Below are 21,719 nucleotides of genomic sequence, written 5' to 3'. Positions count from 1 at the left end.
CCCCCCCCCCCCAGCACATCCCCTCCCCCCCCCGCCACTATCTGTGTCCATTGGTTATGCTTATATGGATGCATACAAGTGACCCCCCTCTTACCCTCCCCTGCCTTCCCTCTGAGGTTTGACAGTCTGTTCAATGCTTCTGTGTCTCTGGATCTATTTTTGTTCATCAGTTTCTGCTGTTCATTGTATTCTACAAATGAGTGAGATCATGTGATATCTATCTTTCTCTGACTGGCTTATTTCGCTTAGCATAATGCTCTCCAGTTCCATCTATGCTGTTGCGAATGGTAAAAGTTCTTCCTTTTTTATAGCAGCGTAGTATTCCATTGTGTAGATGTACCATAGTTTTTAATCCACTTATCTGCTGATGGGCACTTAGGCTGTTTCCAAATCTTAGCTATTGTACCAAAGATTTTTTTAAGACACATTATTAGAGCAGTTTTCAGTTTACAGCACAATTGAGAGACGGGTATAGAGATTTCCCATATACCTTCTGCCCCGACACATACATAGCCTCCCCATTAGCAGCATCCCCCACTAGAATGGTACATATCTTACAATTGGTGAACTACATCAACACATCATTATCACCTAAAGTTCATAGTTCACATTGGGGTTCCCTCTTGGTGTTGCACATTCTAAGGGTTTGGATAAATGTGTAATATGTATTCATCACTATAGTATTATAAGTAGTTTCTCTGCCCTAAAACTCCTCTGTACTCTGCCTATTCATCCCTCCCTTCCCCCAATCCCTGACAACCATTGAACTTTTTACTGTCTCTATAGTTTTGCCTTTTTCACAATGTCATATAGTTAGAATCAGATAGTATGTAGCCTTTATAAATCAGCTTCATTCCCTTAACAATATGCATTTAAGGTTCCTTCATATATTTTCATGGCTTGCTAGCTCATTTCTTTTTAGCACTGAATAATTTTCCATTGTATGGATGTACCAGTTTTTTCATCCATTCACCTACTGAAGGACATCTTGGCTGCTTTCAGGTTTGGGTAATTATTAATGAAGCTGCTAAAACACCTACATGCAGGTTTTGATGTGGACATTTTTTCAACTCCTTTGGGTAAATATGCAGGAGCACGATTGCATTGATAAGACCAATAATGTTTGACTTGCAGCTGCAGATGCCCGTAGTGGAAAAAACCGCGCCAGTGGTTCGGATGAAGAACAAGATGGGACCAGTGGAATTAACCAGAATGTGGCCCTGGCCATAGCTGGGAATCACTTTAATTTGAAGACAAATGGACCCATGCTGTCTTCCTTGGTATGTTGCACATTTCTCTAGTTTGTTTTTGTTTTGAGTCTTTTCCCATCTTCTGATGGGTTCATTCTTATATTCACCTGCCAGAACCCTCCATAGAGTAGGCAGTGAGATTTCTGCCTCTTTGCTCGATGCTGGAACGAGTCACTGTGAGGCTGGCAGCTGTGGAGGGAAATGGTGCAGATGAGGCTACACACAGTCAGACAGGGTGCTGGCAACAGCAAGAGAATCACAAGTCCAGTTCAGACCGTCTCCATGGTACCAAGATCAAGGCTCAGAAAATCAGGAAAGATGTGAAACTTGGGAAACATGAGATTATTGCAGAGGATCAAACCAAGGCTCTCTCAGTGGGAGGCTTGAGCTATGTTTATTCTGTATATTTATTATTCATACTGTGTCTGCCTCCGAAAAAAGATTGAAGGTCGCTTGATAGAGTGCTTATTAAGCAGAAGACTTCAGCTTTTCTAGGTCCCTGGAGAGCCTAAGCAGTTATCTGGCTCAGTCCCTATGCACAAACTTGGGTCTAAAGAGGGGCTCTACCTGGAATAAAACCTCTGACTCATGGAGGTGTGATCCCTCTCTGTTTCTTGATGAGCTCTGAATGCCCCTATGTCAAGTCGACTCTCTATCATCCTGCTAATGGAACTGAGCATTTCATTTCAGAGTAGAGTGTATCTGTAAAGGACTCAACTAGGTTCTCTCCTGGAAAGGCGGTATTGAGACCTAAGTCATCCATGCTAGATGACTTTCTTCTCGTCCCTCCAGCATTTTTAATCTCACATTTCCCCTCCCCACCCCCACCCCCATCTCCAGTAAACCTCCATGAGGTTTGGAGGACGGAGATAAGAAAGAGAATAGACATTTGAGAGTTGACATTACTCATCCTACAGTTTGATAAATATTGTGTTTTATGACCTCCTCCACCTTTCTAAAAGCCATCTTAGCAAAGTGAGATGCTTGAGGTGGTGTATGCCTTTTACATTGTTATTTGATCTAAGGGCAAAAGTTCAAATGCCCAAAGCTCATCTATTAGAAGTTATTCCCTGTGAGGTTATATCTAAAGACTTCATGTCTTCTTTTCACTGTACTCAAAAAAACTAAGGTTAAAGTAACTTCATAAACCCTATCATTCCCATCCAAAACCAACCTTTCCTTCCGTTACTTACAAATAGCTCATTGAAAATTCACCACTACAGTCCATTGGATATTAGCTACATCACATGAACCAAGGGTGCAGCCACATATTGTTCTCTCTGTTGATCTGATGAGTAACAGAAAGTATGCTCAGCACTCTAAAATGAACTCTTATGGCCTGTATACTCAAGCAAGTAGCCTGAGTTCCCACACCCTTACCCAGAAAAACATAAATTGTGGTTAAAGTCACATTACAGAGGACTCCACTAAATTATGGATTTGATTAATTGGTTGAGCATATTATGCTTTAGTTCTCTGCTGTAAGACTGCTTTAAGTTGCCTAGTGTCCAGATTGAAGGAGAAATACTTGGATATCTTAGCATGGGAGTCCCTTGTTATCACTGAGATTGGGGGAAGGGTGGTCAAGGTCCAGGGCAGACCACCAGACCACAATGCTCCTGAGACAGAGAGTGCCCAAAGTTATGTGGCTAAAAGCCTGGCTCAGATACAGCCCCAGGTGAGCCTGTTGGCCGATGAACCTGGCAGTGAAAGGCCGAGTTCCTGGAGACAGACCCCAGCCAAGTTAGAAGTACAGTTACTGTGTTCTAAGAGATTAATGTCCCTTAAGACTTTCAGTGTTTCTGCTGCTTAACTTCTTCCTCTGCATTTGTCTCCCCATCTGCCTGCTTCCAGCCCTACAAGCAGTACAACGTGCTGAATGCCGACACAACCCGAAACCTCATGATCTGCTTCCTCTGGATCATGAAAAATGCAGACCAGAGCCTCATTAGGAAGTGGATTGCTGACCTGCCCTCCATGCAGCTCAGCAGGATTTTAGATCTCCTTTTCATCTGTGTCTCGTGTTTTGAGTACAAGGTAGGTGTGGGGTGGCTCTGTTTTAAACTAGTTCTCATCTCTCAAGATCCATCCTGTCTTGTCACTGTTCCCCTTTGTTTGGGCAATGGAGGCATCAGTACTTTTTCTTATTTCTGTATTAAAATCCATAACCTATTTGCATATGCAACACCTATCTGGATATGGTAATTCCTCAGGGAAAGGGCCCTTGCCTTCTGCAGAGAGAACTCCATTCCTGTTAACAGGCTTTCAGCCATGGGATCCCCCAGAACAGTGTCTCTGTAGAGCACATGTCCGTACTGGCCGACCTCACCTCGGAGTGTTCTGTTGTGAAGAGTGTCCCCGTAGACAGAGATCTCACCAAACGAAACGTCCTTCTTCCTCTGTCCTGTCCAGGGAAAGCCGAGTTCTGACAAAGTCAGTACCCAAGTCCTGCAGAAGTCGAGGGATGTCAAGGCCAGGCTGGAAGAGGCTTTGCTCCGCGGAGAAGGGGCCAGAGGGGAGATGATGCGGCGCCGGGTCCCAGGTGCGTTGGATCCGCCCTTCCCTGTTTTCTGTCAGAGACTTCTGCACCCTTTATGGGAGGAATGCCCTCCCTCCATGAGTAGACACCATCACTTTAGTAAGACACTATGATAGTAAAGACAAGCAGGTTCTGGGATTCTGTGCCTGATGTGTGTCATGTCAGCCCTGTGTCTCTCGAGGGAACGTTGCTTTCCTGCGATCACAGGAACCCCAGAAATGTCCCCAAATGGCATCTTCAGCCTAAAACGTGTCTGTGGTAAAAGATCACCTTCAAGAATGTGAGTCATCGTATGAGACACATGGTGTCTCTCTCAAGGCTGAAGCCTCTCCACGGAATGTTTGACTTGTGTCCTCGGAGTGTGGTCAATACACGGGGTAGTTCTGGTTTCAAGATCATCTCCCCAAGTCACTCAGGCCACTGTTAGAATGGAACAAATCCTCTCAGGGGCCTCCGAGTGTCCTAGTCCTCCAGAGACCCCACAATACCAGGAATGATCTCAAAGTGGCTGAGCTCATCGCTGTAGAATAGAGCGAAGTGCTCCGGTAGCCTCCGTCTGCTTTACTGAGCTCAAAGTAAAACAGAGCAACAGCTCACCCGATGCGACGATGCAACAGGACACAGTGGTCAGGAACTTGAAGGGAGCTCAGCATTTACATGTGTGATTGATTACCTTCATTTGACACCCACCCTGTCCTTTCAATAACTTAGTGAGAAGACCTAGAGTTTCACTGGAAACCTGTGTTCCTGGAAACATGCTCACCGACACTCCAGAAAGGCAGGGGTTCTACTATAGCTCTAGCTTGTCAATCAAAGAGCAAGCCAGCCCAGACATGAACATGGCCTTTGTCTCCTACCAGCATTCAGCATGGACTCTAACCGAGAAGCGGCGCTGAGTGCTCTTAGTTGACCTTGTTACAGAACTTCTGGTTATCTTGGAGGGTTTCGGGCTAATCACATTCCTATCATGCATTTCTTAACTCCTAGGGAATGACCGATTTTCATGCCTAAATGAAAATTTGAGATGGAAGAAGGAGCAGACAAATTGGCGGCAAGCTAATGAGAAGCTAGATAAGTGAGTCACTCAGCAACTTTGTGCTACTTTTACCTAAAGTTCCAAACTGTTTTTCCCAGGCTACTTGTATTACTACATCCTTCCAAGGGTAAGAAAATAAATCATTATGATCTGTGTAAATTCAGTTCATCCAGGGACTCGGTATAATCAAAGGTATAAGGAGTTATGATTTCCAGCTCTTAAACATTTATCACATTGATAAGCATTTAAAGAAAACAACTATTTAGCAATCTCAGATAGCTTAACAACAGCTGCTGATGGGGATAGCACAAGGTACCCAAGACCACATAATTTCAATTTATATTTCCTCTCCAGAAATGTGCACAAAAATGTCTATTCAGGGATATTTATATCAGCATTACATAAATTTATTTTTTAATGAGAAACACTCTAAATGCTCAAGAATAGGGAAATATTAGGTTGGCATTAAAATGTTTTGAAATCATTTTAATGACACAGGAAATGCTTATGATATAGTTCAGTAAACAAAAGAAGGATAGACACTTGATTTTAGAGTAGAATCTTAAATCTCTAATTACATGTAGTAAATACATTTTTGAAATATTGGAAAAAAATTATCAAAATATTTTTAAATATGTTTTTACTGATTTTTAGAGAGAGAGGAAGGGATAGGGATAGAGAGATAGAAACATTGATGAGAGAGAAACATCATCAATCAGCTGCCTCCTGCATGCCCCCTTCTGGGGATCGAGCCCGCAACCAGGGCATGTGCACTGACCAGGAATCAAACCAGTGACCTCTTGGTTCATGAGTCAATATTCAACCACATGAGACACATCTGAGGGGGGGAAATTTATCAAAATATTAACAGTGGTATTTCTTTTAGAAATAATTGATGTTTTCTTCTTTATGCTTTGCTGTATTTCCTACAATGGATGTATTATGGTGTATATTATCGAAAAAAAATACAAAGTAATGAAAGAAGAAAAATCCTGCTTGGATTGCAATAATAATCTGGATATATGAGGACATTAAAGTAAATATGTTGAATATATAGCACATGTCTGCTGTTCCTCTTAGCAGCAGGTAGCCCAATGAACCCCAGGGTTCACTCAGCAAAACATTGCACAGCTAAAGACACCCCTCACTTGACAAGGCCTAGGAAGGGTAACCCCATGATGTGTGAAGCCCCCAACATAAGGGAGTGGAGGGTGGGGCAGACTTGAGTAGCAAGGTTATTTTGTAAGCAAATATAAGTTACTAGCTTTATTGTTGCCACAGGAATGCATCATTCTGGTCCACTTATAGGACTTTTGGGGACCTAATTTATTTTAAAACATTGAACACATTTTTATTATAGATGTTACTTGGAAAGCCCAGTTATTTGGTCTTATTAATAACATCTATTTGTTCTAGGATTTTTATTCTTGCTCTGTGTCCCCTGAACTGGTTTATAAGATATTTGGTTCTCAGAGTCCCTAAGTTCTAGGTCAGGCAATGAACAAACCAAAAAATAGTTTTTTAAACATGCATGCAATACAGACTGCACAGGTGGTTAAGACATCTGTATGCAATTAAAAGAAGAGCTTAATGAGGCATGTTTTGCTTGGGCTGTGTAAATCGATGTTTTGGGAAACTTTCCCTTTTGCTTGTAGAAACAACACCATATGGAGCCTTTCCATGCAGGGCCCTCCAATTTTCTCTAGGTCGGTTCTCAGCCCTGAGCTCCCTGGTGGGCTGCTTGCTCACTGTCAGAGCTAACGACTCACCTCTGCAGATTGAGGTGGTATCTTTTTTTCTTTTCTTTTAAGAAACCATAGTAAAATTGAGCAGCTCGATTTAGAAAACTTTTTTGGAAAACTTTTTGTAATTATGAATAGTGGTGTCTTGCACCATTTTCTTTCAGATCCCTTTTCAGTTATTTGGCTCTGTTCCTTTTAGAGCAGTGATTTTCAGCCAGGGCTGTATGTTGGAACCACCAGGGAGCTTTTAAAGCTTCCAGTGCCCAGATGTACCCACGGCCAATTAATTCGGAATCTACAGTGGTGGGGCCCAGAAATAAGTATTTGGTAAAACTCCCAGGTGATTCTATTGTGCAGTCAAATTTGAGAAACACCATTTTAAAGGAATAGTTAATAGGCTTTAAAAAAAACAAACAGATTTGTGGTGGTGATGGTTGCATAGCAATATGAATGTACTTAATACCACCAAACAGTACACTTAAAAATGGTTAAGATGATAAATTTTATGTTATGTGTATTTTACCACAATAAAAAATTAGGGAAGAGGGACTAGGATACTCTAGACCTGCAGGTCCAATATAGTAGCCACAGTAGCAGTGTAAGGGAAAAGTACCAGATTTTGAAGATTCGGTACAAGTAAAATAATGTAAAATATCTCATTAGTAAACTTGATATTAGATTTTGAAGACAGTACAAAAAGATGTAAACTATCTCATCAGTAATATTTCTAGTGATTATACATTGACAATATTATTTGACATATTGAGTTAAACAAAATATATTATAATTAATTTCACCTTGCTTTTTTTGTGTGTGGCTACTGCAGAGTAGAAAATGACATATGTGGTCCCCGTTATGTTTCTGTTGGATAGCGTTGCTCTAAATCTAAACCTGTGAGTAAATTTGTAAAAAGTGGTGTTTCTATTTCACTTATTTTACACAAATATTATCACTCAGAGAATGAGAAAAACAAAACAGCGTAGGGCAGCTTGGGACCAAAGAGCCTCTCCTAAATGTGAAAAACAAGGAAAATATTTATTCTGAGGCCTGATGGCATGTGAACAACGGCGCTGCCCCTATTGAATGATGGGGACTCATGAGCAGCTGGGGATCCAGGGCAAGACTTTTGGGCTCACATCATGACCCGCCTCCCCACCCCCCACCCCTGTGCTAACATTTTGGCCCCTGGGACACCTTGGGAAAATCCATTCTTTACACTTCCCTTTCCTGGCAACTAAATTTAGATGAGGCAAAATCTCCTTTCCCAACTTCACTTGGATTTTATGAAAATGGATGAACTAATGCGTACAATGCTCGGAGTCCTTTAAATGAAACCTAGCAGAGAAGGAGCACCAGGCAATCTCCCATTCCCTAGTGCAGTGGTTCTCAACCTTGGCTGCACATTAGAATCACCTGGGAATCTTTTTAAAATCCTCCGAGATGAGGCCCAGAAATCGGGATTTTAAAAAGATTCCCAGGTGATTCTAATGTGCAGCCAAGGTTGAGAACCACTGCCCTCATGGATAATAACCAGTAACGAACATCTGGATGTTCCGCCCCACAGGAATCCAATCCTGCTTCCCATTGGAAAAGGACTAAAGGCCCGCACTTGACTATGCAACCCCAAGGCAGTCTCAGGGAGGTCAAGAGACAGCCTCTTCCCTGACCCCTTTCCTAATCCAGCAGCATCGTTGCCAAATTCACATCACACCCAGTCTCCTCACTCCCTCCAGTTCCTTGCAGAGGCTGCCCTTGGCTCAGATCTGGAGATGGTTATTCTGCATGAAATGTAGGAATGGCCCCCAAGGCCTTATGCAGCAGTCTGATTGGCTAGCCTCATTGCTAGTAGCAACCAATAATTGCCTTTCTACCCATCTTGTTATTTCTGTAATTGCCATCATTACTTATAATAATGGGGATGAGGATGGCCTGGAGACTCCACCTAGAAAACCTTTTTAACCAGACACCAACCACAAAAGGCATCCTGCACTCCTTCGTTACCCGTGTTGCCATTGCTCTGTATTCACTCCAACCCGACTCTTCAGAAGATGTCTTTATGCCTTGTTGCATAGATTGCTATCGCTGCGATACAGCCAGGTTTGACATGTGCTCGAATTTGACCTCTTTTTTATTTCTTAGAACAAAGGCAGAGTTAGATCAAGAAGCCTTGATCAGTGGCAATCTAGCGACAGAAGCAAATTTAATCATCCTGGACATGCAGGAAAACATTATCCAGGTGAGGACAACAAACACTTGCTCTATTCAGCATGAACATACTGAAATTTAATAAAGAATTCTTTATAGAAACTTGTAAGAGAAATAAACATGATCCCTAAATGCCTTTTTTGAAAAAATGAAGTTAGGCAGTTTACAATAGTGTCCGACTTACAAATTCCAGAGATAACGAAAATTCTTCAGGCTTCTTTGAACTTGCTGTTCACCTGGAGGAGTTAGATGCTTTATAAGCTGACCCTTGTAGTTAAATCAGCCGGAATGTATCAAATTTATAATGTGAATGCTGGGCTTATCATCCAGTATCCAGAATAAGGATGGTAGCTAGGGGTGTTTTTTGGTGGGTCAGATCCACTTGAGTTATTGATATCTGGTAGAGAAGCTAAGATTATGACTGGGTTAGATGTAAAAAAGAGTGTGTCTGTTTTGCATACAAATTGGAAAGTAATTTATTTGTGCCATAAACTTGCCGTTTCTGCTGTAGAAAAGTGTAGCATCACTGTGAACAGTAATACAATTCATCACACTCACTTCATCTTCTAAGTGAATGTTTCCCCAAATTACCAAGATTCTAGGTGACAGTGGGTTTTTAGTTAACCTGAAAAATGAGTCCTGACATGTTTCCAGTGAGAAGTCATTAGAATAGAACTAGTATTGCCTTTTGGAGGCCAGGAGAAGAAAACTTGTTGAAATACAGTGGCACTTTAAATATCCAACTCTTAAGTTGTCTAAAATCAAGGCAATCATTGTACAAAAATAAAAAGTATATGGCATCTTTGATAACTTAAGTGCTTGGCATCACATTGATTATATCCTTACATAACACAACTTTGAGTGCTATATACTTAACGCCAGTCCTCACAATGTATTTGCAATTTTCAAAGAAAGCTGAAACTTGTCATTATCTTTGGTGGTTTTGATCTTACTGTAGCTGATAAACAAGTTCCTTCAGCCCCTATTGTACTGGGAAGCCCACAACTGTGTTTTGAAGCTCAAAGGAAGGCTGTACCTTATATACAAAGAAAGAACATTACAAAAGCTATTGCCCAGGATTATAACTTAGTTTAACAACCCAGATATAAACCCCAAATCAACGGGGAGTTTGGGGATAGTTATTTAGATGATATGTGTGGTGCTTTACCAAACCCATAAGCTCTTAGATCAAGAGGAACGGAACTTCAGATCCCAGTGCTGATTGTCAGAAGCATCTACTTGTGTCTTTACCCCTCAGTTCACAACTCAGGGATTCAGTGATGCTGTTCTGTTCCCCCAGGCAAGCTCGGCTCTGGACTGCAAAGACAGCCTGCTGGGAGGTGTTCTAAGGGTTCTGGTGAATTCTCTGAGCTGTGATCAGAGCACCACCTACCTGACTCACTGCTTTGCAACACTCCGTGCTCTCATTGCCAAGGTAAACGCAGAATGCTTGTTTTCTTACTCCTAATTAAGAGTTAAGATTCTCGTCTAGCGTCAGACTTCTCCCTTCAGGTGCACAAACCCCACAGCGTCCTAAGTGACGCTGTGGTCAAGGTCTTAAGTCTCCCCAGGAAGAAAGCAGATGCACCATGGCGAGGAAAAAAACGGGCTCTCAAACTTGAAACGTGGGCTGAACTGTAGAAATATGGAATGGCCACTCACTGGAGACATCAGAGGAAAAGTCCATTAAGCAACATTGCCTTTCACCCCTTTTCTTTAATAGTGCCTCTGACTGGGATTGAAGTCCTGTGTGTGACACCCAGCAGTAAGCCTTTCAAAATGTCATGCCATAAAACAACAGAAAGTTGCCGAAACCGGTTTGGCTCAGTAGATGGAGCGTCGGCCTGCAGACTGAAGGGTCCCAGGTTCGATTCCGGTCAAGGGCATGTACCTGGGTTGCGGGCACATCCCCAGTGGGAGATGTGCAGGAGGCAGCTGATCGATGTTTCTCTCTCATCAATGTTTCTAACTCTCTATCTCTCTCCCTTCCTCTCTGTAAAAAATCAATAAAATATATTTTAAAAAAAACAAACAGAAAGTTTCAGCCAGCCTTTCAAAATGTCATGCCATAAAACAACAGAAAGTTTCAGCCGGGGAGAGGTCAATGGGGGAAAAGAAGACACATGTAATACTTTAAACAATAATTTTAAAAAATAACAGAAAGTTTAGAAATAAATTTCTCTTTCTCGCAGCCTGAAGACTATAGATGTTCCTTAAGATGGTCTAAGGCAGTTGGCGTTCTCCCGCTTACTGGGAATCTCAGTTGGTGCCTTCCACATGGGATCTTTTCCATTTAGAAAGTGAAACTCTGCTCTCCCTAGCAGGGTCATTTTCTCTTTCTTAGTCACCAGTAATTTTTAGGGAACCCAGTAAGTCAGGATCATCCCTTCAGAGTTGTGACTTTGCCAGTGAATGCAACCTGGCTAACAATGCAATTAATTACGCAGCCCTATTCCTTGTGGTACGGTTCATAATTAAATCTGAACTCCATCATTTCATTTCATCTTCTGACTCAAGTAGCTCATTATCTTTATGGAGCAATGCATGAACTCTTCCGGGCTTTTTGCTTGTCCAAGCAGATATTTGCATATTTCAACAAGCATCCAGTCCAGAAAGCATATGAAAGTGCCTAATAGCTCCTGTGTCTCTCCTAGTTCGGCGACTTGCTGTTTGAGGAGGAGGTGGAGCAGTGTGCGGACCTGTGTCAGCGAGTGCTGCATCACTGCAGCAGCAGCATGGACGTCACCCGGAGCCAAGCCTGTGCCACCCTCTACCTCCTCATGAGATTCAGTTTTGGAGCCATCAGTGTAAGAGCTCAGACCAGCTGGGTGACCCAGAATCAATAGAGAAAGTCAGTGCAAAACATTGGTTAAGGAAATGTTTGCAGGATTGCAATTTACTTCTTCCTATGCAAAGAAAACAATTGACTATGCAGAGGGAGAGCAGCCTTTGTTTAAATTTGCATCCAAAAATGAACATCAAGACAGATGAATGCAGTGTTTTCCACGTGGGTGTTTCAATAAAAAATGAATGAATAGATGTAGATTCAAAGCTGTCATCTGGGGTGGGGGTGTGGGGGGAAATACAACAGGCAGAATAGAGATTCTAAAGAGTTTGTTTTATTTATAAATTCTGGTTGACTGGTTCCATAATGACCTGTGGAAGAGAATTTGAAACTACACCTGAGTTTTCATTGAAGCTTAGCAGCCTTTGGTGCTATTTTATTGCAAAAGAGTCAACTTTTGCTTTAGCTGGTCTAGATATTGATATGTTCTTTTGGAATTTACATTTGTGGTCATGTTCATGAGCATGCTCAAGTGATATTAAAAGATAAATTGGCCCATGGAAGAAAGGCAGGATCCTCAGACTATGTTAGGCATAACTGTTTAAAAGCCATTAGAACATTCCTCAGGGGCCCTTAGAATAGTCATATTTCCCCATGGGCCTGGAAGGGAAGGAGAAACAGAAAGTGGCGGCCTACCCAGAGTCCAGAATCTCAGAAATCCTGGCCCTGGAGATCGTGTTCTTCTGTGCAGTTTAAATAAAGTTCCAAGAAGAAGAATCTTGGCATGAAAGGAGACATCCTGTGACCCACTTTGCAGGAACCTGCCAGCCTGGCAACGGGGCTGCTCAGGCCTCCATGAAAATTTAATGTCAGAGCAACATCCTTTTAAGCCATTTAAACAATAATATGAATCTTGTGCAGAGTACACCTCACGTTTTATTGAGAGGAAAGGAGATGATGGTTTCAATGATGAGAGTTATTGGTGTCTGGCTCTACTGCCTTCAATGATCTACTAGCTGAGTGCCTCTTACTGTTCCATCTTTTCTTTTAACTGATGCAGAACTTTGCAAGAGTAAAGATGCAGGTAACCATGTCTCTGGCATCTTTGGTGGGCAAAGCACAAGACTTTAATGAGGAGCACCTGAGAAAATCCTTGAGGACCATTTTGGCCTATGCAGAAGAGGACAAAGCCATGCAGACCACTCTTTTCCCCACCCAGGTAGGCTGAAGAGAGTGCCTTGTCTCATGCATGAATTGGGGATCAGCCAATAATAATAAATTCATATATATGTGTATGTCTGTGTGTATATGCATATATACATATACTGCAATATATTATATATAAAGTATGTAGTTATACATTATATACTTATATATGTAATATATAAATGTTATATAATGTTTTTTTACATATTACATATATACTAGAGGCCCAGTGCACAAATTCGTGCACAGGTGGGGTTCGGCCAGCCCGCCCCATCAGGGTTGAGGGGGGCCGGTCAGGGGGCGGGGGCTGGCCCAACACCCTGGTCGAACTCCAGGTTGAGGGGACAATTTACCTTTTATTATATATGATATGTATGTATATATATATGAAGTGCTCAGGTAGCCTCAGTCTCATTTACTGTGGGTAATGAACATTAAGGATCACAGTTGCCAGTCTGTCTTCCTCTGCTAAGGAAGTTTCTGGAATAAAGCATGCTGATTAATGGCAGTGTTGCTGTATGTTATAGATAGATAGATAGATAGATAGATAGATAGATAGATAGATAGATAGATAATAGATAGATATAGATATAGATATAGATATAGATATAGATATAGATATAGATATATAGATATATAATGTAGAACCTAAGCTGACGTACTAAGTTGTCTCCTACTTGGTATAAACAGCCCTGATGTTCTGGATTATACTTTAGGACTCTTCAGGTTGCAAATAACTGGAACTAGTTCACACTAAATTCTTTTTCACCTGCAAAGGTGAAGGCCACAGAGGATCCAGTCTAGACTCCCCTCCACTCGCAATCTCTCCTCTCCTAGAGAAGCCTGTTCCTGCTGCCCTTGCACTTTCAGTGCAATTCTAACTCGTTACCCTGGGCTACAAAGCAAAGATTACTTTTTCTACACTTTTTTGCAGGTCGAGGAACTTCTCTGCAATCTGAATAGCATCCTATATGACACAGTGAAAATGAGGGAATTTCAGGAAGATCCTGAGATGCTTATGGATCTCATGTACAGGTAACCTTCTCTGATGAAATCAAAGGGTGTCACTTGAGGGTCTAAGGCAGCGGTTCTCAACCTGTGGGTCGAGACCCCTTTGGGGTCGAACGACCCTTTCACAGGGGTCGCCTAAGACCATCGGAAAACACATATTGAATATATAAATTGTTTTTGTGATTAATCACTATGCTTTAATTATGTTCAATTTGTAACAATGAAAATACATCCTGCATATCAGATATTTACATTATGATTCATAACAGTAACAAAATTACAGTTATGAAGTAGCAACGAAAATAATTTTATGGCTGGGGGTCACCACAACATGAGGAACTGTATTAAAGGGTCGCAGCATTAGGAAGGTTGAGAACCACTGGTCTAAGGTTTGTCACGGTGGAATTCTTATTAATGTTATTATCACAGGCCATGTGGGCACACTGTTTTGGATGATACATCCAAAACTGTTTATAGAAACTGGTAGAAATTAATTATTCAGAGAGAGTTGATTCATGTACAAGTTATCAGGAAGATCTCCCTAATTTAAAGTAAGATGCCCATTTTATAACACTATCTTCCACTTAGTATAGAGTGAGAGAAAAGAACTATCAACTGTTACATGAATTATTTCTTATGTGTTTTTACTATTATATTCAGACATACAGGTACAGTTTTATTTTAAAAAATCATATTTTACTCTGTAGCTTAAAATTTTGCTTTGCAGCACTGCCTCAGGAGAAACTACTTACAAAGACAAAATCATTCTTCTATGTTGAAATAAGAATGGTAGTACTGCCCTGACCGGTTTGGCTCAGTGGATAGAGCATCAGCCTGGGGACTGAAGGGTCCTGGGTTCGATTCCGGTCAAGGGCATGTACCTTGGTTGCGGGCATATCCCCAGTGCGGGGTGTGCAGGAGGCAGCTGATCAATGTTTCTCTCTCATCGATGTTTCTGGCTCTCTATCCCTCTTCCTTCCTCTCTGTAGAAAATCAATAAAATATATATTTTTTAAAAAGAATGGTAGTACTTTTGTCTTCTGTTTTTTGTGAGAAAGGAAAGAAAAGGAAGGAAACTGCTAGAGATCCATTAACATAAATATCATTTTATCAGGTCTCTTTTTTCCCATAAAGCTTTAATTAAATGCTGTTCCTTGGGGTCCAAAACACCTTAGACATGGAGCGAAAACAGCTGGACTGATAAATGTTGGCCTTTTCTCTCATATTCTGAATGTGTAGGTAAACTCTGGGAGGGGAATTTCTTGGGGGAAAAAAAAAAAGTGGCCACACACAGTAGAAAAACAGTGTCATTAACCAGTTGTCTTTGAAACTTTCTCACTCTGTCCTCAGAATTGCCAAGAGTTACCAGACATCTCCCGACCTGCGGCTGACCTGGCTCCAGAACATGGCAGAGAAACACTCCAAGAAGAAGTGCTACACGGAGGCCGCCATGTGCCTGGTGCACGCGGCTGCCTTGGTGGCGGAATATCTGAGCATGCTAGAGGACCACAGCTACCTGCCCGTGGGCAGCGTCAGCTTTCAGGTATGGGGCACGTTCAGCTTTTCCTGCAGGGTAGTGCTTCTCAACAGTCCAGAGGGCATTTGACAATGTCTGGAGACATTTTTTGATATTACCGTTGGGGAGAGGAGGAAAGGTGCTACTAGCATCTAATAGGTATAAGGCAGGGATGCTGCTAAACACGCTACAATGCTTAGGACAGCTCCCCCCACAAACAAGTATCTTGCTCCAAATATCAATAGTGCCAAAGCTGAAAAACCTGCTTTAGTGTATTCTATTTGCCTCTTCTCATTGCTGTGCCATCTTGGTTTGTTTGGTTTATTAAATTATTGATTACAATAAGTGCAGAGGCACTTTAGACATTACCAAACACTTTCACATCCGTGACTTCATTTGACCTCCCCACCAACCAGTGAAGCAGGCAGACAGATAAAGAAATTGAGAGAGCATTTTTTCTAAGGTTATTTAAACGCTTTCTCAAAGACTCATAGTTGGCACAGTATACTGACAACCATGAGAGAATTTTCCAAACATTGTAGAAACGATTTCCCTCATGGCCCATTCCTTGGATTACACTCCCCAACTCTGTAGTATTCCACTCCCTAACCCAAAAATCAAGGAAGAACCAAATTGACATGATAAGGGAAAAGGGGGGCTGAATTAATATTTTCTCATGATAGGCTGAATATTGCCCATAGTCAGAAAAGGGAGCTTGTCTGCCAGGCTGAAAATTGGTTCAGGCTAGGATGCTAAGAGGCCACTGGGACTGCTTTTGCTAAATGGTTTAACACAGTATTTAGAGGAAACAAAAGTGTTATGAGTACTTTTCTTTTAAGAAACATAATCTGTAAGAATGACCAACCCTAAAACCATGAACAATATAACAAGTACAGTAATTGAGCCCTTTGCAAGCCAGACTCACAAAGTCATTTACAAGTGTTTGCATTATTCTTGTTTGAACTTACATGATTGGTTTTATAAAAGACTTTGTTCTCATTATTGTTTTTCAATGTAATTTTGTGAGGCCATGTGAACCAGAAAGGGGGCAATTGAGAGTAGCTTTCACAGGCAGAGAAAATAAGTCACTGAGTCTGTTGCTGGTGGAGCCAGGGGTTTCTGTTTCCTAGAATACTGTCCACCTGCTAAGCTGGGTATTGCCTCATATTAGTAACTCCTCTTTTCTTATGGTCTTCAATAACAGAAATATTCTCTTTTTTTCATTCTCTGCAAGTAAATTATATTCTCAATTCAGAAATACTTGTTATTGCAGGGGGGCAATTGAGAGTAGCTTTCACAGGCAGAGAAAATAAGTCACTGAGTCTGTTGCTGGTGGAGCCAGGGGTTTCTGTTTCCTAGAATACTGTCCACCTGCTAAGCTGGGTATTGCCTCATATTAGTAACTCCTCTTTTCTTATGGTCTTCAATAACAGAAATATTCTATTTTTTCATTCTCTGCAAATAAATTATATTCTCAATTCAGAAATACTTGTTATAACAGCCAAACATTTAATTCTCATCCCATCGATGTTTCTGGCTCTCTATCCCTCTCCCTTCTTCTCTGTAAAAAATCAATAAAATATATTTTAAAAAAAGAAATACTTGTTATAAAAGCCAAACATTTAATTCTCATCCCATAAAAAATCACATTAGGTTTTTGAATCACAGAAAAGTAAAGAAAGTTATAAAAATCATTTTAGATGTATCTACTTCTTTCATCCAATTTATTTTGGCCACTTGTTATTATCAAGGGTAAATAATAATAAGTGATAAACTTTCAGTGCCCCGAAATCTTTAGATCTATCACTTAGTTTTGAATTATATTGTCCTCTTTTCTTGTTTCATTAGCTGAACTATTATTATTTTATACTTTTTCTCAGTTATTCTATTTTATATTTATCACTTTGATAATTGGTAATCCTTACCATTTTAATTTCACCAAGAATTTGGTTGATTTGCTTATAATAAGTAAGGCCAAGGTGAGATAGAATAGTTATTCTAGAACCAACAGGAAACTTCACATTGTTCCTACATTGAGGGGTGCATATAGCTGTATTTTTTTATATTCTTTATCCATTCATTCATTCATTTAGATGATATTTATTAAGCACCTGTTTTGTCCCCATGAACTTTACATTCTCACCAGGGAAAGTGACATCATATAACTATTTCATTCCTTACTTACTTATAATTATAGTTAATGCAATAATAAAGTTGCTATGAATGTTTATAATGTGACCCAGCCTGGAGGTAAAGGAAAAACTCAGAAGAACAAGGAAGGCAAAGGGGAGGGCAGAAGGAACTGGGAAGTGCGAGGTCTTCATGATACACAGAACGTGGTGAATTAGGTGTTCTCAGCTACAGAAGAGAAGCCAAATTATGTTGATGCTTTTGAGCCAATTTTCTCTCAAATGAGACATACCACATCCATTTGGAAATACATGCTTGCAGGGGATGGAACACCTAACCCACAGTGACAGAAGGAAAAAAAATGGAATTTATCAGCTAGCATGAGGGAGTAGTACCTGCCAAACTGAACCTAAGGACCCAAACAATGTCATCAGAACTCAGTGTCAAAACCATTTCCTGTCTCTGCTTTCTGTTATGTCACCTTCATTCTTCACAGGCTTCCCACACTCATTGAGAAACACTTAGGCTTACATCTTCCCAGGTTCAAGTCCAGGAGAATAGACAGATGCCTCATTCCTAGCAGTTGCTGAGAAAGCCTCAGTGCATCTTATTGGTTCTGACAGGGTCGTGTTCTCCTGCCTGAACCAATCAGAATGGCCAGAGGAATGGAATGAGAAGTGGAATTGGCTGGGCCAGAGTTGAGGTCCACACCTGAAGTTATGGATGGTTCTCCAGGAGGCTTTACTGTGTAGAAGGACTAAGGAATTCTGGCAGCATTAACAACAGATGTTCAGTGTTGAGTTCTTAGATGCTTTGTGTTTTAGTTTTCAACCTTGTTATGCTCCAATAAAATTGAATTTGGGGGGAGGTGGGGGCGGTTAGAGATCAACCAAAGGACTTGTATGCATGCATATTAGCATAACCAATGGACACAGACACTGGGGCGGTGGAGGCTTGCTCGGGGTGGGAATGGCTGGGGGGGACACATGTAAAACTTTAGACAATAAAAAAAAGATTAAATTGAATTTTTGGAAAAGAATTGTAAACTAGAGATAAATAAATCTGTGAAAGAGAAATAACTTTGAGACCACTGAATTCTACAAAACTGAGATCATTGAAATGCTATGCCCCAGAGTACAATATTTACTCCACAAGTGTGGATACAGATGCAGTCTCAGATACTGCTGTTACTGTTACCTCCTAATTCTGAAGCCAGGAAAGTCTGCCCAGAATCTTTTTCCTATGACTACAGCTAATAAAGCTATATAACTTCAAATCTGTTCCTCTGCATGTAGGAAATTGCATACAGTTCTAATAGTATTTGCTTTGGGGGTTATTAGATTCTTTCAAATGAATCTTTTGGACCTTCTGTTATCTCCAATCCAGAAACATCATAATAGACCAGGTTTGGAAGAAAGATTGGCTACAAAAGATTCTGAAAGCCTCCTATATTCCTAAAACCGCATTACAATATTGGAGGTGAAGACGTAGGACCGTAACAACTCTCTTTTCCTAGATTGCTAAGGTAGATTCACTTGATCCTGCTAGCCAAGCCAGGAGGCAGACATATATTACTCCAAAAGCCAACTCTGATCCATTGGAAGTGGCTGACTAGAGTACTATGCTGAGAAGACTTTTGAGACTATATCTAAGCTTCAGAGGAAAGAGTGCTATGATTGATTAGTTATGCCTGCCATGAGTGCAGGAATAGGAAGGGGCATGTATGCTGTTTGCAATTCCTTAAGCTAGAAAGATTTCCCATTTCTTCCATGCTCCATATGCATTTCTTCCACAGCTGGGAGACAGGTTGAAGAAAATGACTCTTGACCTCTCAGGTCCAGAGCTGGGAAGAGGCATTTGAGGCAGTAAGGCAGAGATTTAAGGAAGTACTCTCAGGGTCAAGCAATTTCAGGGTTAGCACTTCCACCGTCCCGAGAGTAAGTGCCGCCCTGCGTTTCTCGGGGGTTCACCCTAGACCTGGCCTCGGCCACTGCATTCTTTGCCAGAGACTTCAAACTCTACAGTTTAAGTAAAGGAAAGGCATGTAGAAAGTAACAAAATGTTTGGGGTAAAAAAGATAACTGCTACATTACCATAAAATTTTCCATAGAGAAGACATTCTAATTTGCTACTGTCATATAACATTGTGGTTCTTCATCTGAAAGTCAAGTCAGGAGGAGCAACGTTCAGAAAAACACCCCAAAAAGTAAGAGTTCACTCAGCTAGTGAAACGAGAAGTCTGGTCACCTGTTATTTGGTCTTTGCCTTTTAAAAACCATGACCCCAGCTGGATGTCCCTTATGGTTATTTCCCTAAATGTTGTTCAACTGTTGTTATATTGAGGAAGGTATCCTTCCTATAGCTCCTAATGGTTATTAAAAAAAAAGAAAATTGTGAGTTTTGAAGGCCTGTTGCTCATATGTTCTCTCAGAATGATGAATCACCAGGGCCTCTTCCCGGGGGAATCACAGGCCTGCACGGGACAATCACAGGCTTGCTGCAGATCTTTGAGTGTGGCTCTCATCGCGCCATTTGGGGTCCCCGTGGTGCCTTTTGTTAGCAGGGTTTCCCTGTTCTCCAAGCTTATACTTTCATTTCTTTCAGAATATTTCTTCCAATGTGCTGGAGGAATCTGCAGTCTCTGAAGATACCCTGTCGCCGGATGAGGATGGCGTGTGCTCAGGCCGCTACTTCACCGAGAGCGGCCTGGTGGGCCTCCTGGAGCAGGCGGCCGAGCTGTTCAGCACGGTGAGTGCACACGGGAGCCTGGCCTCACGCTGGGTTGAATTCCGGGTGCTGTGAATGTGGCCTTAATGGCCAAGCCAGTCCCACTTTGTGAGGACAAATGCAGGGGTGTGCAGGACAAGGGGTGGCCAGGACGACTTTGATGGCTGCAAATTGCACCAGCTCTCCAGGGAGGTGAGAAAGCCTTTCACCACTGCAACAGTCTGCTTTCACCGCATGCTCATTGGCTGGGCAGCAGTTTCACAGCATTATTTCCTTTTAATAGGGCTGGAAGCGAAGCCACAGAGAGGTGAAATGGCTTGCCCAGGGCTGCACAATAAATGATGAGGCATGTTCTCCCTGCCTCATCTTCCCTCTCAGAGAGGAGAATGAATATGGAGAGGGAAGGAATAAATAGGCAGCGTCTTCCTTCCTAATAACTAACTGAGTCGCCCTCAGGATCTTCACGGCCAGGTCCAGCTCGCAGAATGTGGGAGCGGAAACCACTACGGCTCCCCTCATTGACCTAATCTGGGTCTAAACATTCCTAAAAAAGAAAATATATGTAGATTAAGTCAGCGATTTTCAACCTTTTTCATCTCATGCCACATAAACTAATTACTAAAATTCTGCAGCACACCAAAAAATATATTTTTTGCTGATCTGACAAAAAATATAATTCTGATTCATTTACACCAGAAGTCACACCAGAGAGATGTTGTTGTGGTGCCTGTTGTCATTTTTTTTAATTTGACAATCTAAGGAAAAAGAGGTCAGTGCCTCTGACCAGATAGTCATGTACTGCACGTTTTAAAAATTCTTGTGTCCTACCAGTTGAAAGTCTCTCTGGATTAAGTCACTGAGATTCAGGGCAGGGGAGAAAGTCTCTTGTCCATTTTCATTGTAATAATCTCCCTCTTCCATAAATATTTAATACTCCACTATATCTAGGTGATTAATTTTTATTTCATACTTACGTTTTTTTCTTTTCTACTTTTCAATTCCAAGTTTCCAACCAACAACTTCTATGTGTTTTAATTACTGTTTTAACTATATTCTTCTTTCTTTTTTCCTGACTTCTTTTTCAGGATTCAGAAAAAAAGTCCAATGTACTCCTATTTTTTCTGGAATTTAAGAAAATAAACTATTAGAATCCTACTAACTCCTTTCAGGCATACATTGAACATCTGGTCATGAGGGGGCCCCTGGTGACATTTAAGTATGCTAAATCTGCCTTCCTAAATTGCTCTTATTTTCTGCTCCAAATCTCCTGTTCTTTTTTCTTTTTTCAGTGAAAACCCCTTTCCTTGCTTAACATCAGCGTAAAGAACTATTTAGCATGTGTCTAGTTCAGTTTGAGTGCTATATAGCCATCCCAAAGATGCTCAGACATCACTTCTGCTCTGTAAAATATCCTGGTGCCCATAGTAAACCCATTCTCCAGCACTGGCAGGTGTCACTCAGTGGTTAGAGCATTGGCCCACGCACCAAAGGGTCATGGGTTCAATTCCGGGTCAAGGGCACGTACCTGAGTTGCAGGCTCCAACCCTGTCCCAGTAGGGGCACATGCAGGAG

The 21,719-nt window shown here is 41.4% G+C and overlaps 1 protein-coding gene across 1 annotated transcript in view; it reads left to right on the top strand.

Annotated features, from left to right (window-relative positions):
• The window catches only part of DOCK8 (dedicator of cytokinesis 8), a gene marked incomplete at its 5' end in the record, with an annotated part of 68,564 nt that overhangs the window by 28,034 nt on the left and 18,811 nt on the right, over positions 1-21,719 (top strand). Inside the window, 11 exons of the mRNA XM_014546322.1 lie at positions 1,135-1,280; positions 3,105-3,287; positions 3,663-3,792; positions 4,777-4,864; positions 8,707-8,803; positions 10,073-10,207; positions 11,427-11,579; positions 12,618-12,776; positions 13,698-13,798; positions 15,125-15,317; positions 20,025-20,168. Of these exons, the coding sequence (XP_014401808.1) occupies positions 1,135-1,280; positions 3,105-3,287; positions 3,663-3,792; positions 4,777-4,864; positions 8,707-8,803; positions 10,073-10,207; positions 11,427-11,579; positions 12,618-12,776; positions 13,698-13,798; positions 15,125-15,317; positions 20,025-20,168 (1,529 nt within the window). The remainder of the gene's footprint in view (positions 1-1,134; positions 1,281-3,104; positions 3,288-3,662; positions 3,793-4,776; positions 4,865-8,706; positions 8,804-10,072; positions 10,208-11,426; positions 11,580-12,617; positions 12,777-13,697; positions 13,799-15,124; positions 15,318-20,024; positions 20,169-21,719) is intronic.

Source organism: Myotis brandtii, unplaced genomic scaffold (genome assembly GCF_000412655.1).
Source record: "Myotis brandtii unplaced genomic scaffold, ASM41265v1 scaffold44, whole genome shotgun sequence".
In the NCBI taxonomy this organism is placed as follows: Eukaryota; Metazoa; Chordata; class Mammalia; order Chiroptera; family Vespertilionidae; genus Myotis; species Myotis brandtii.
This window is presented reverse-complemented; position numbering and strand designations above follow the sequence as displayed.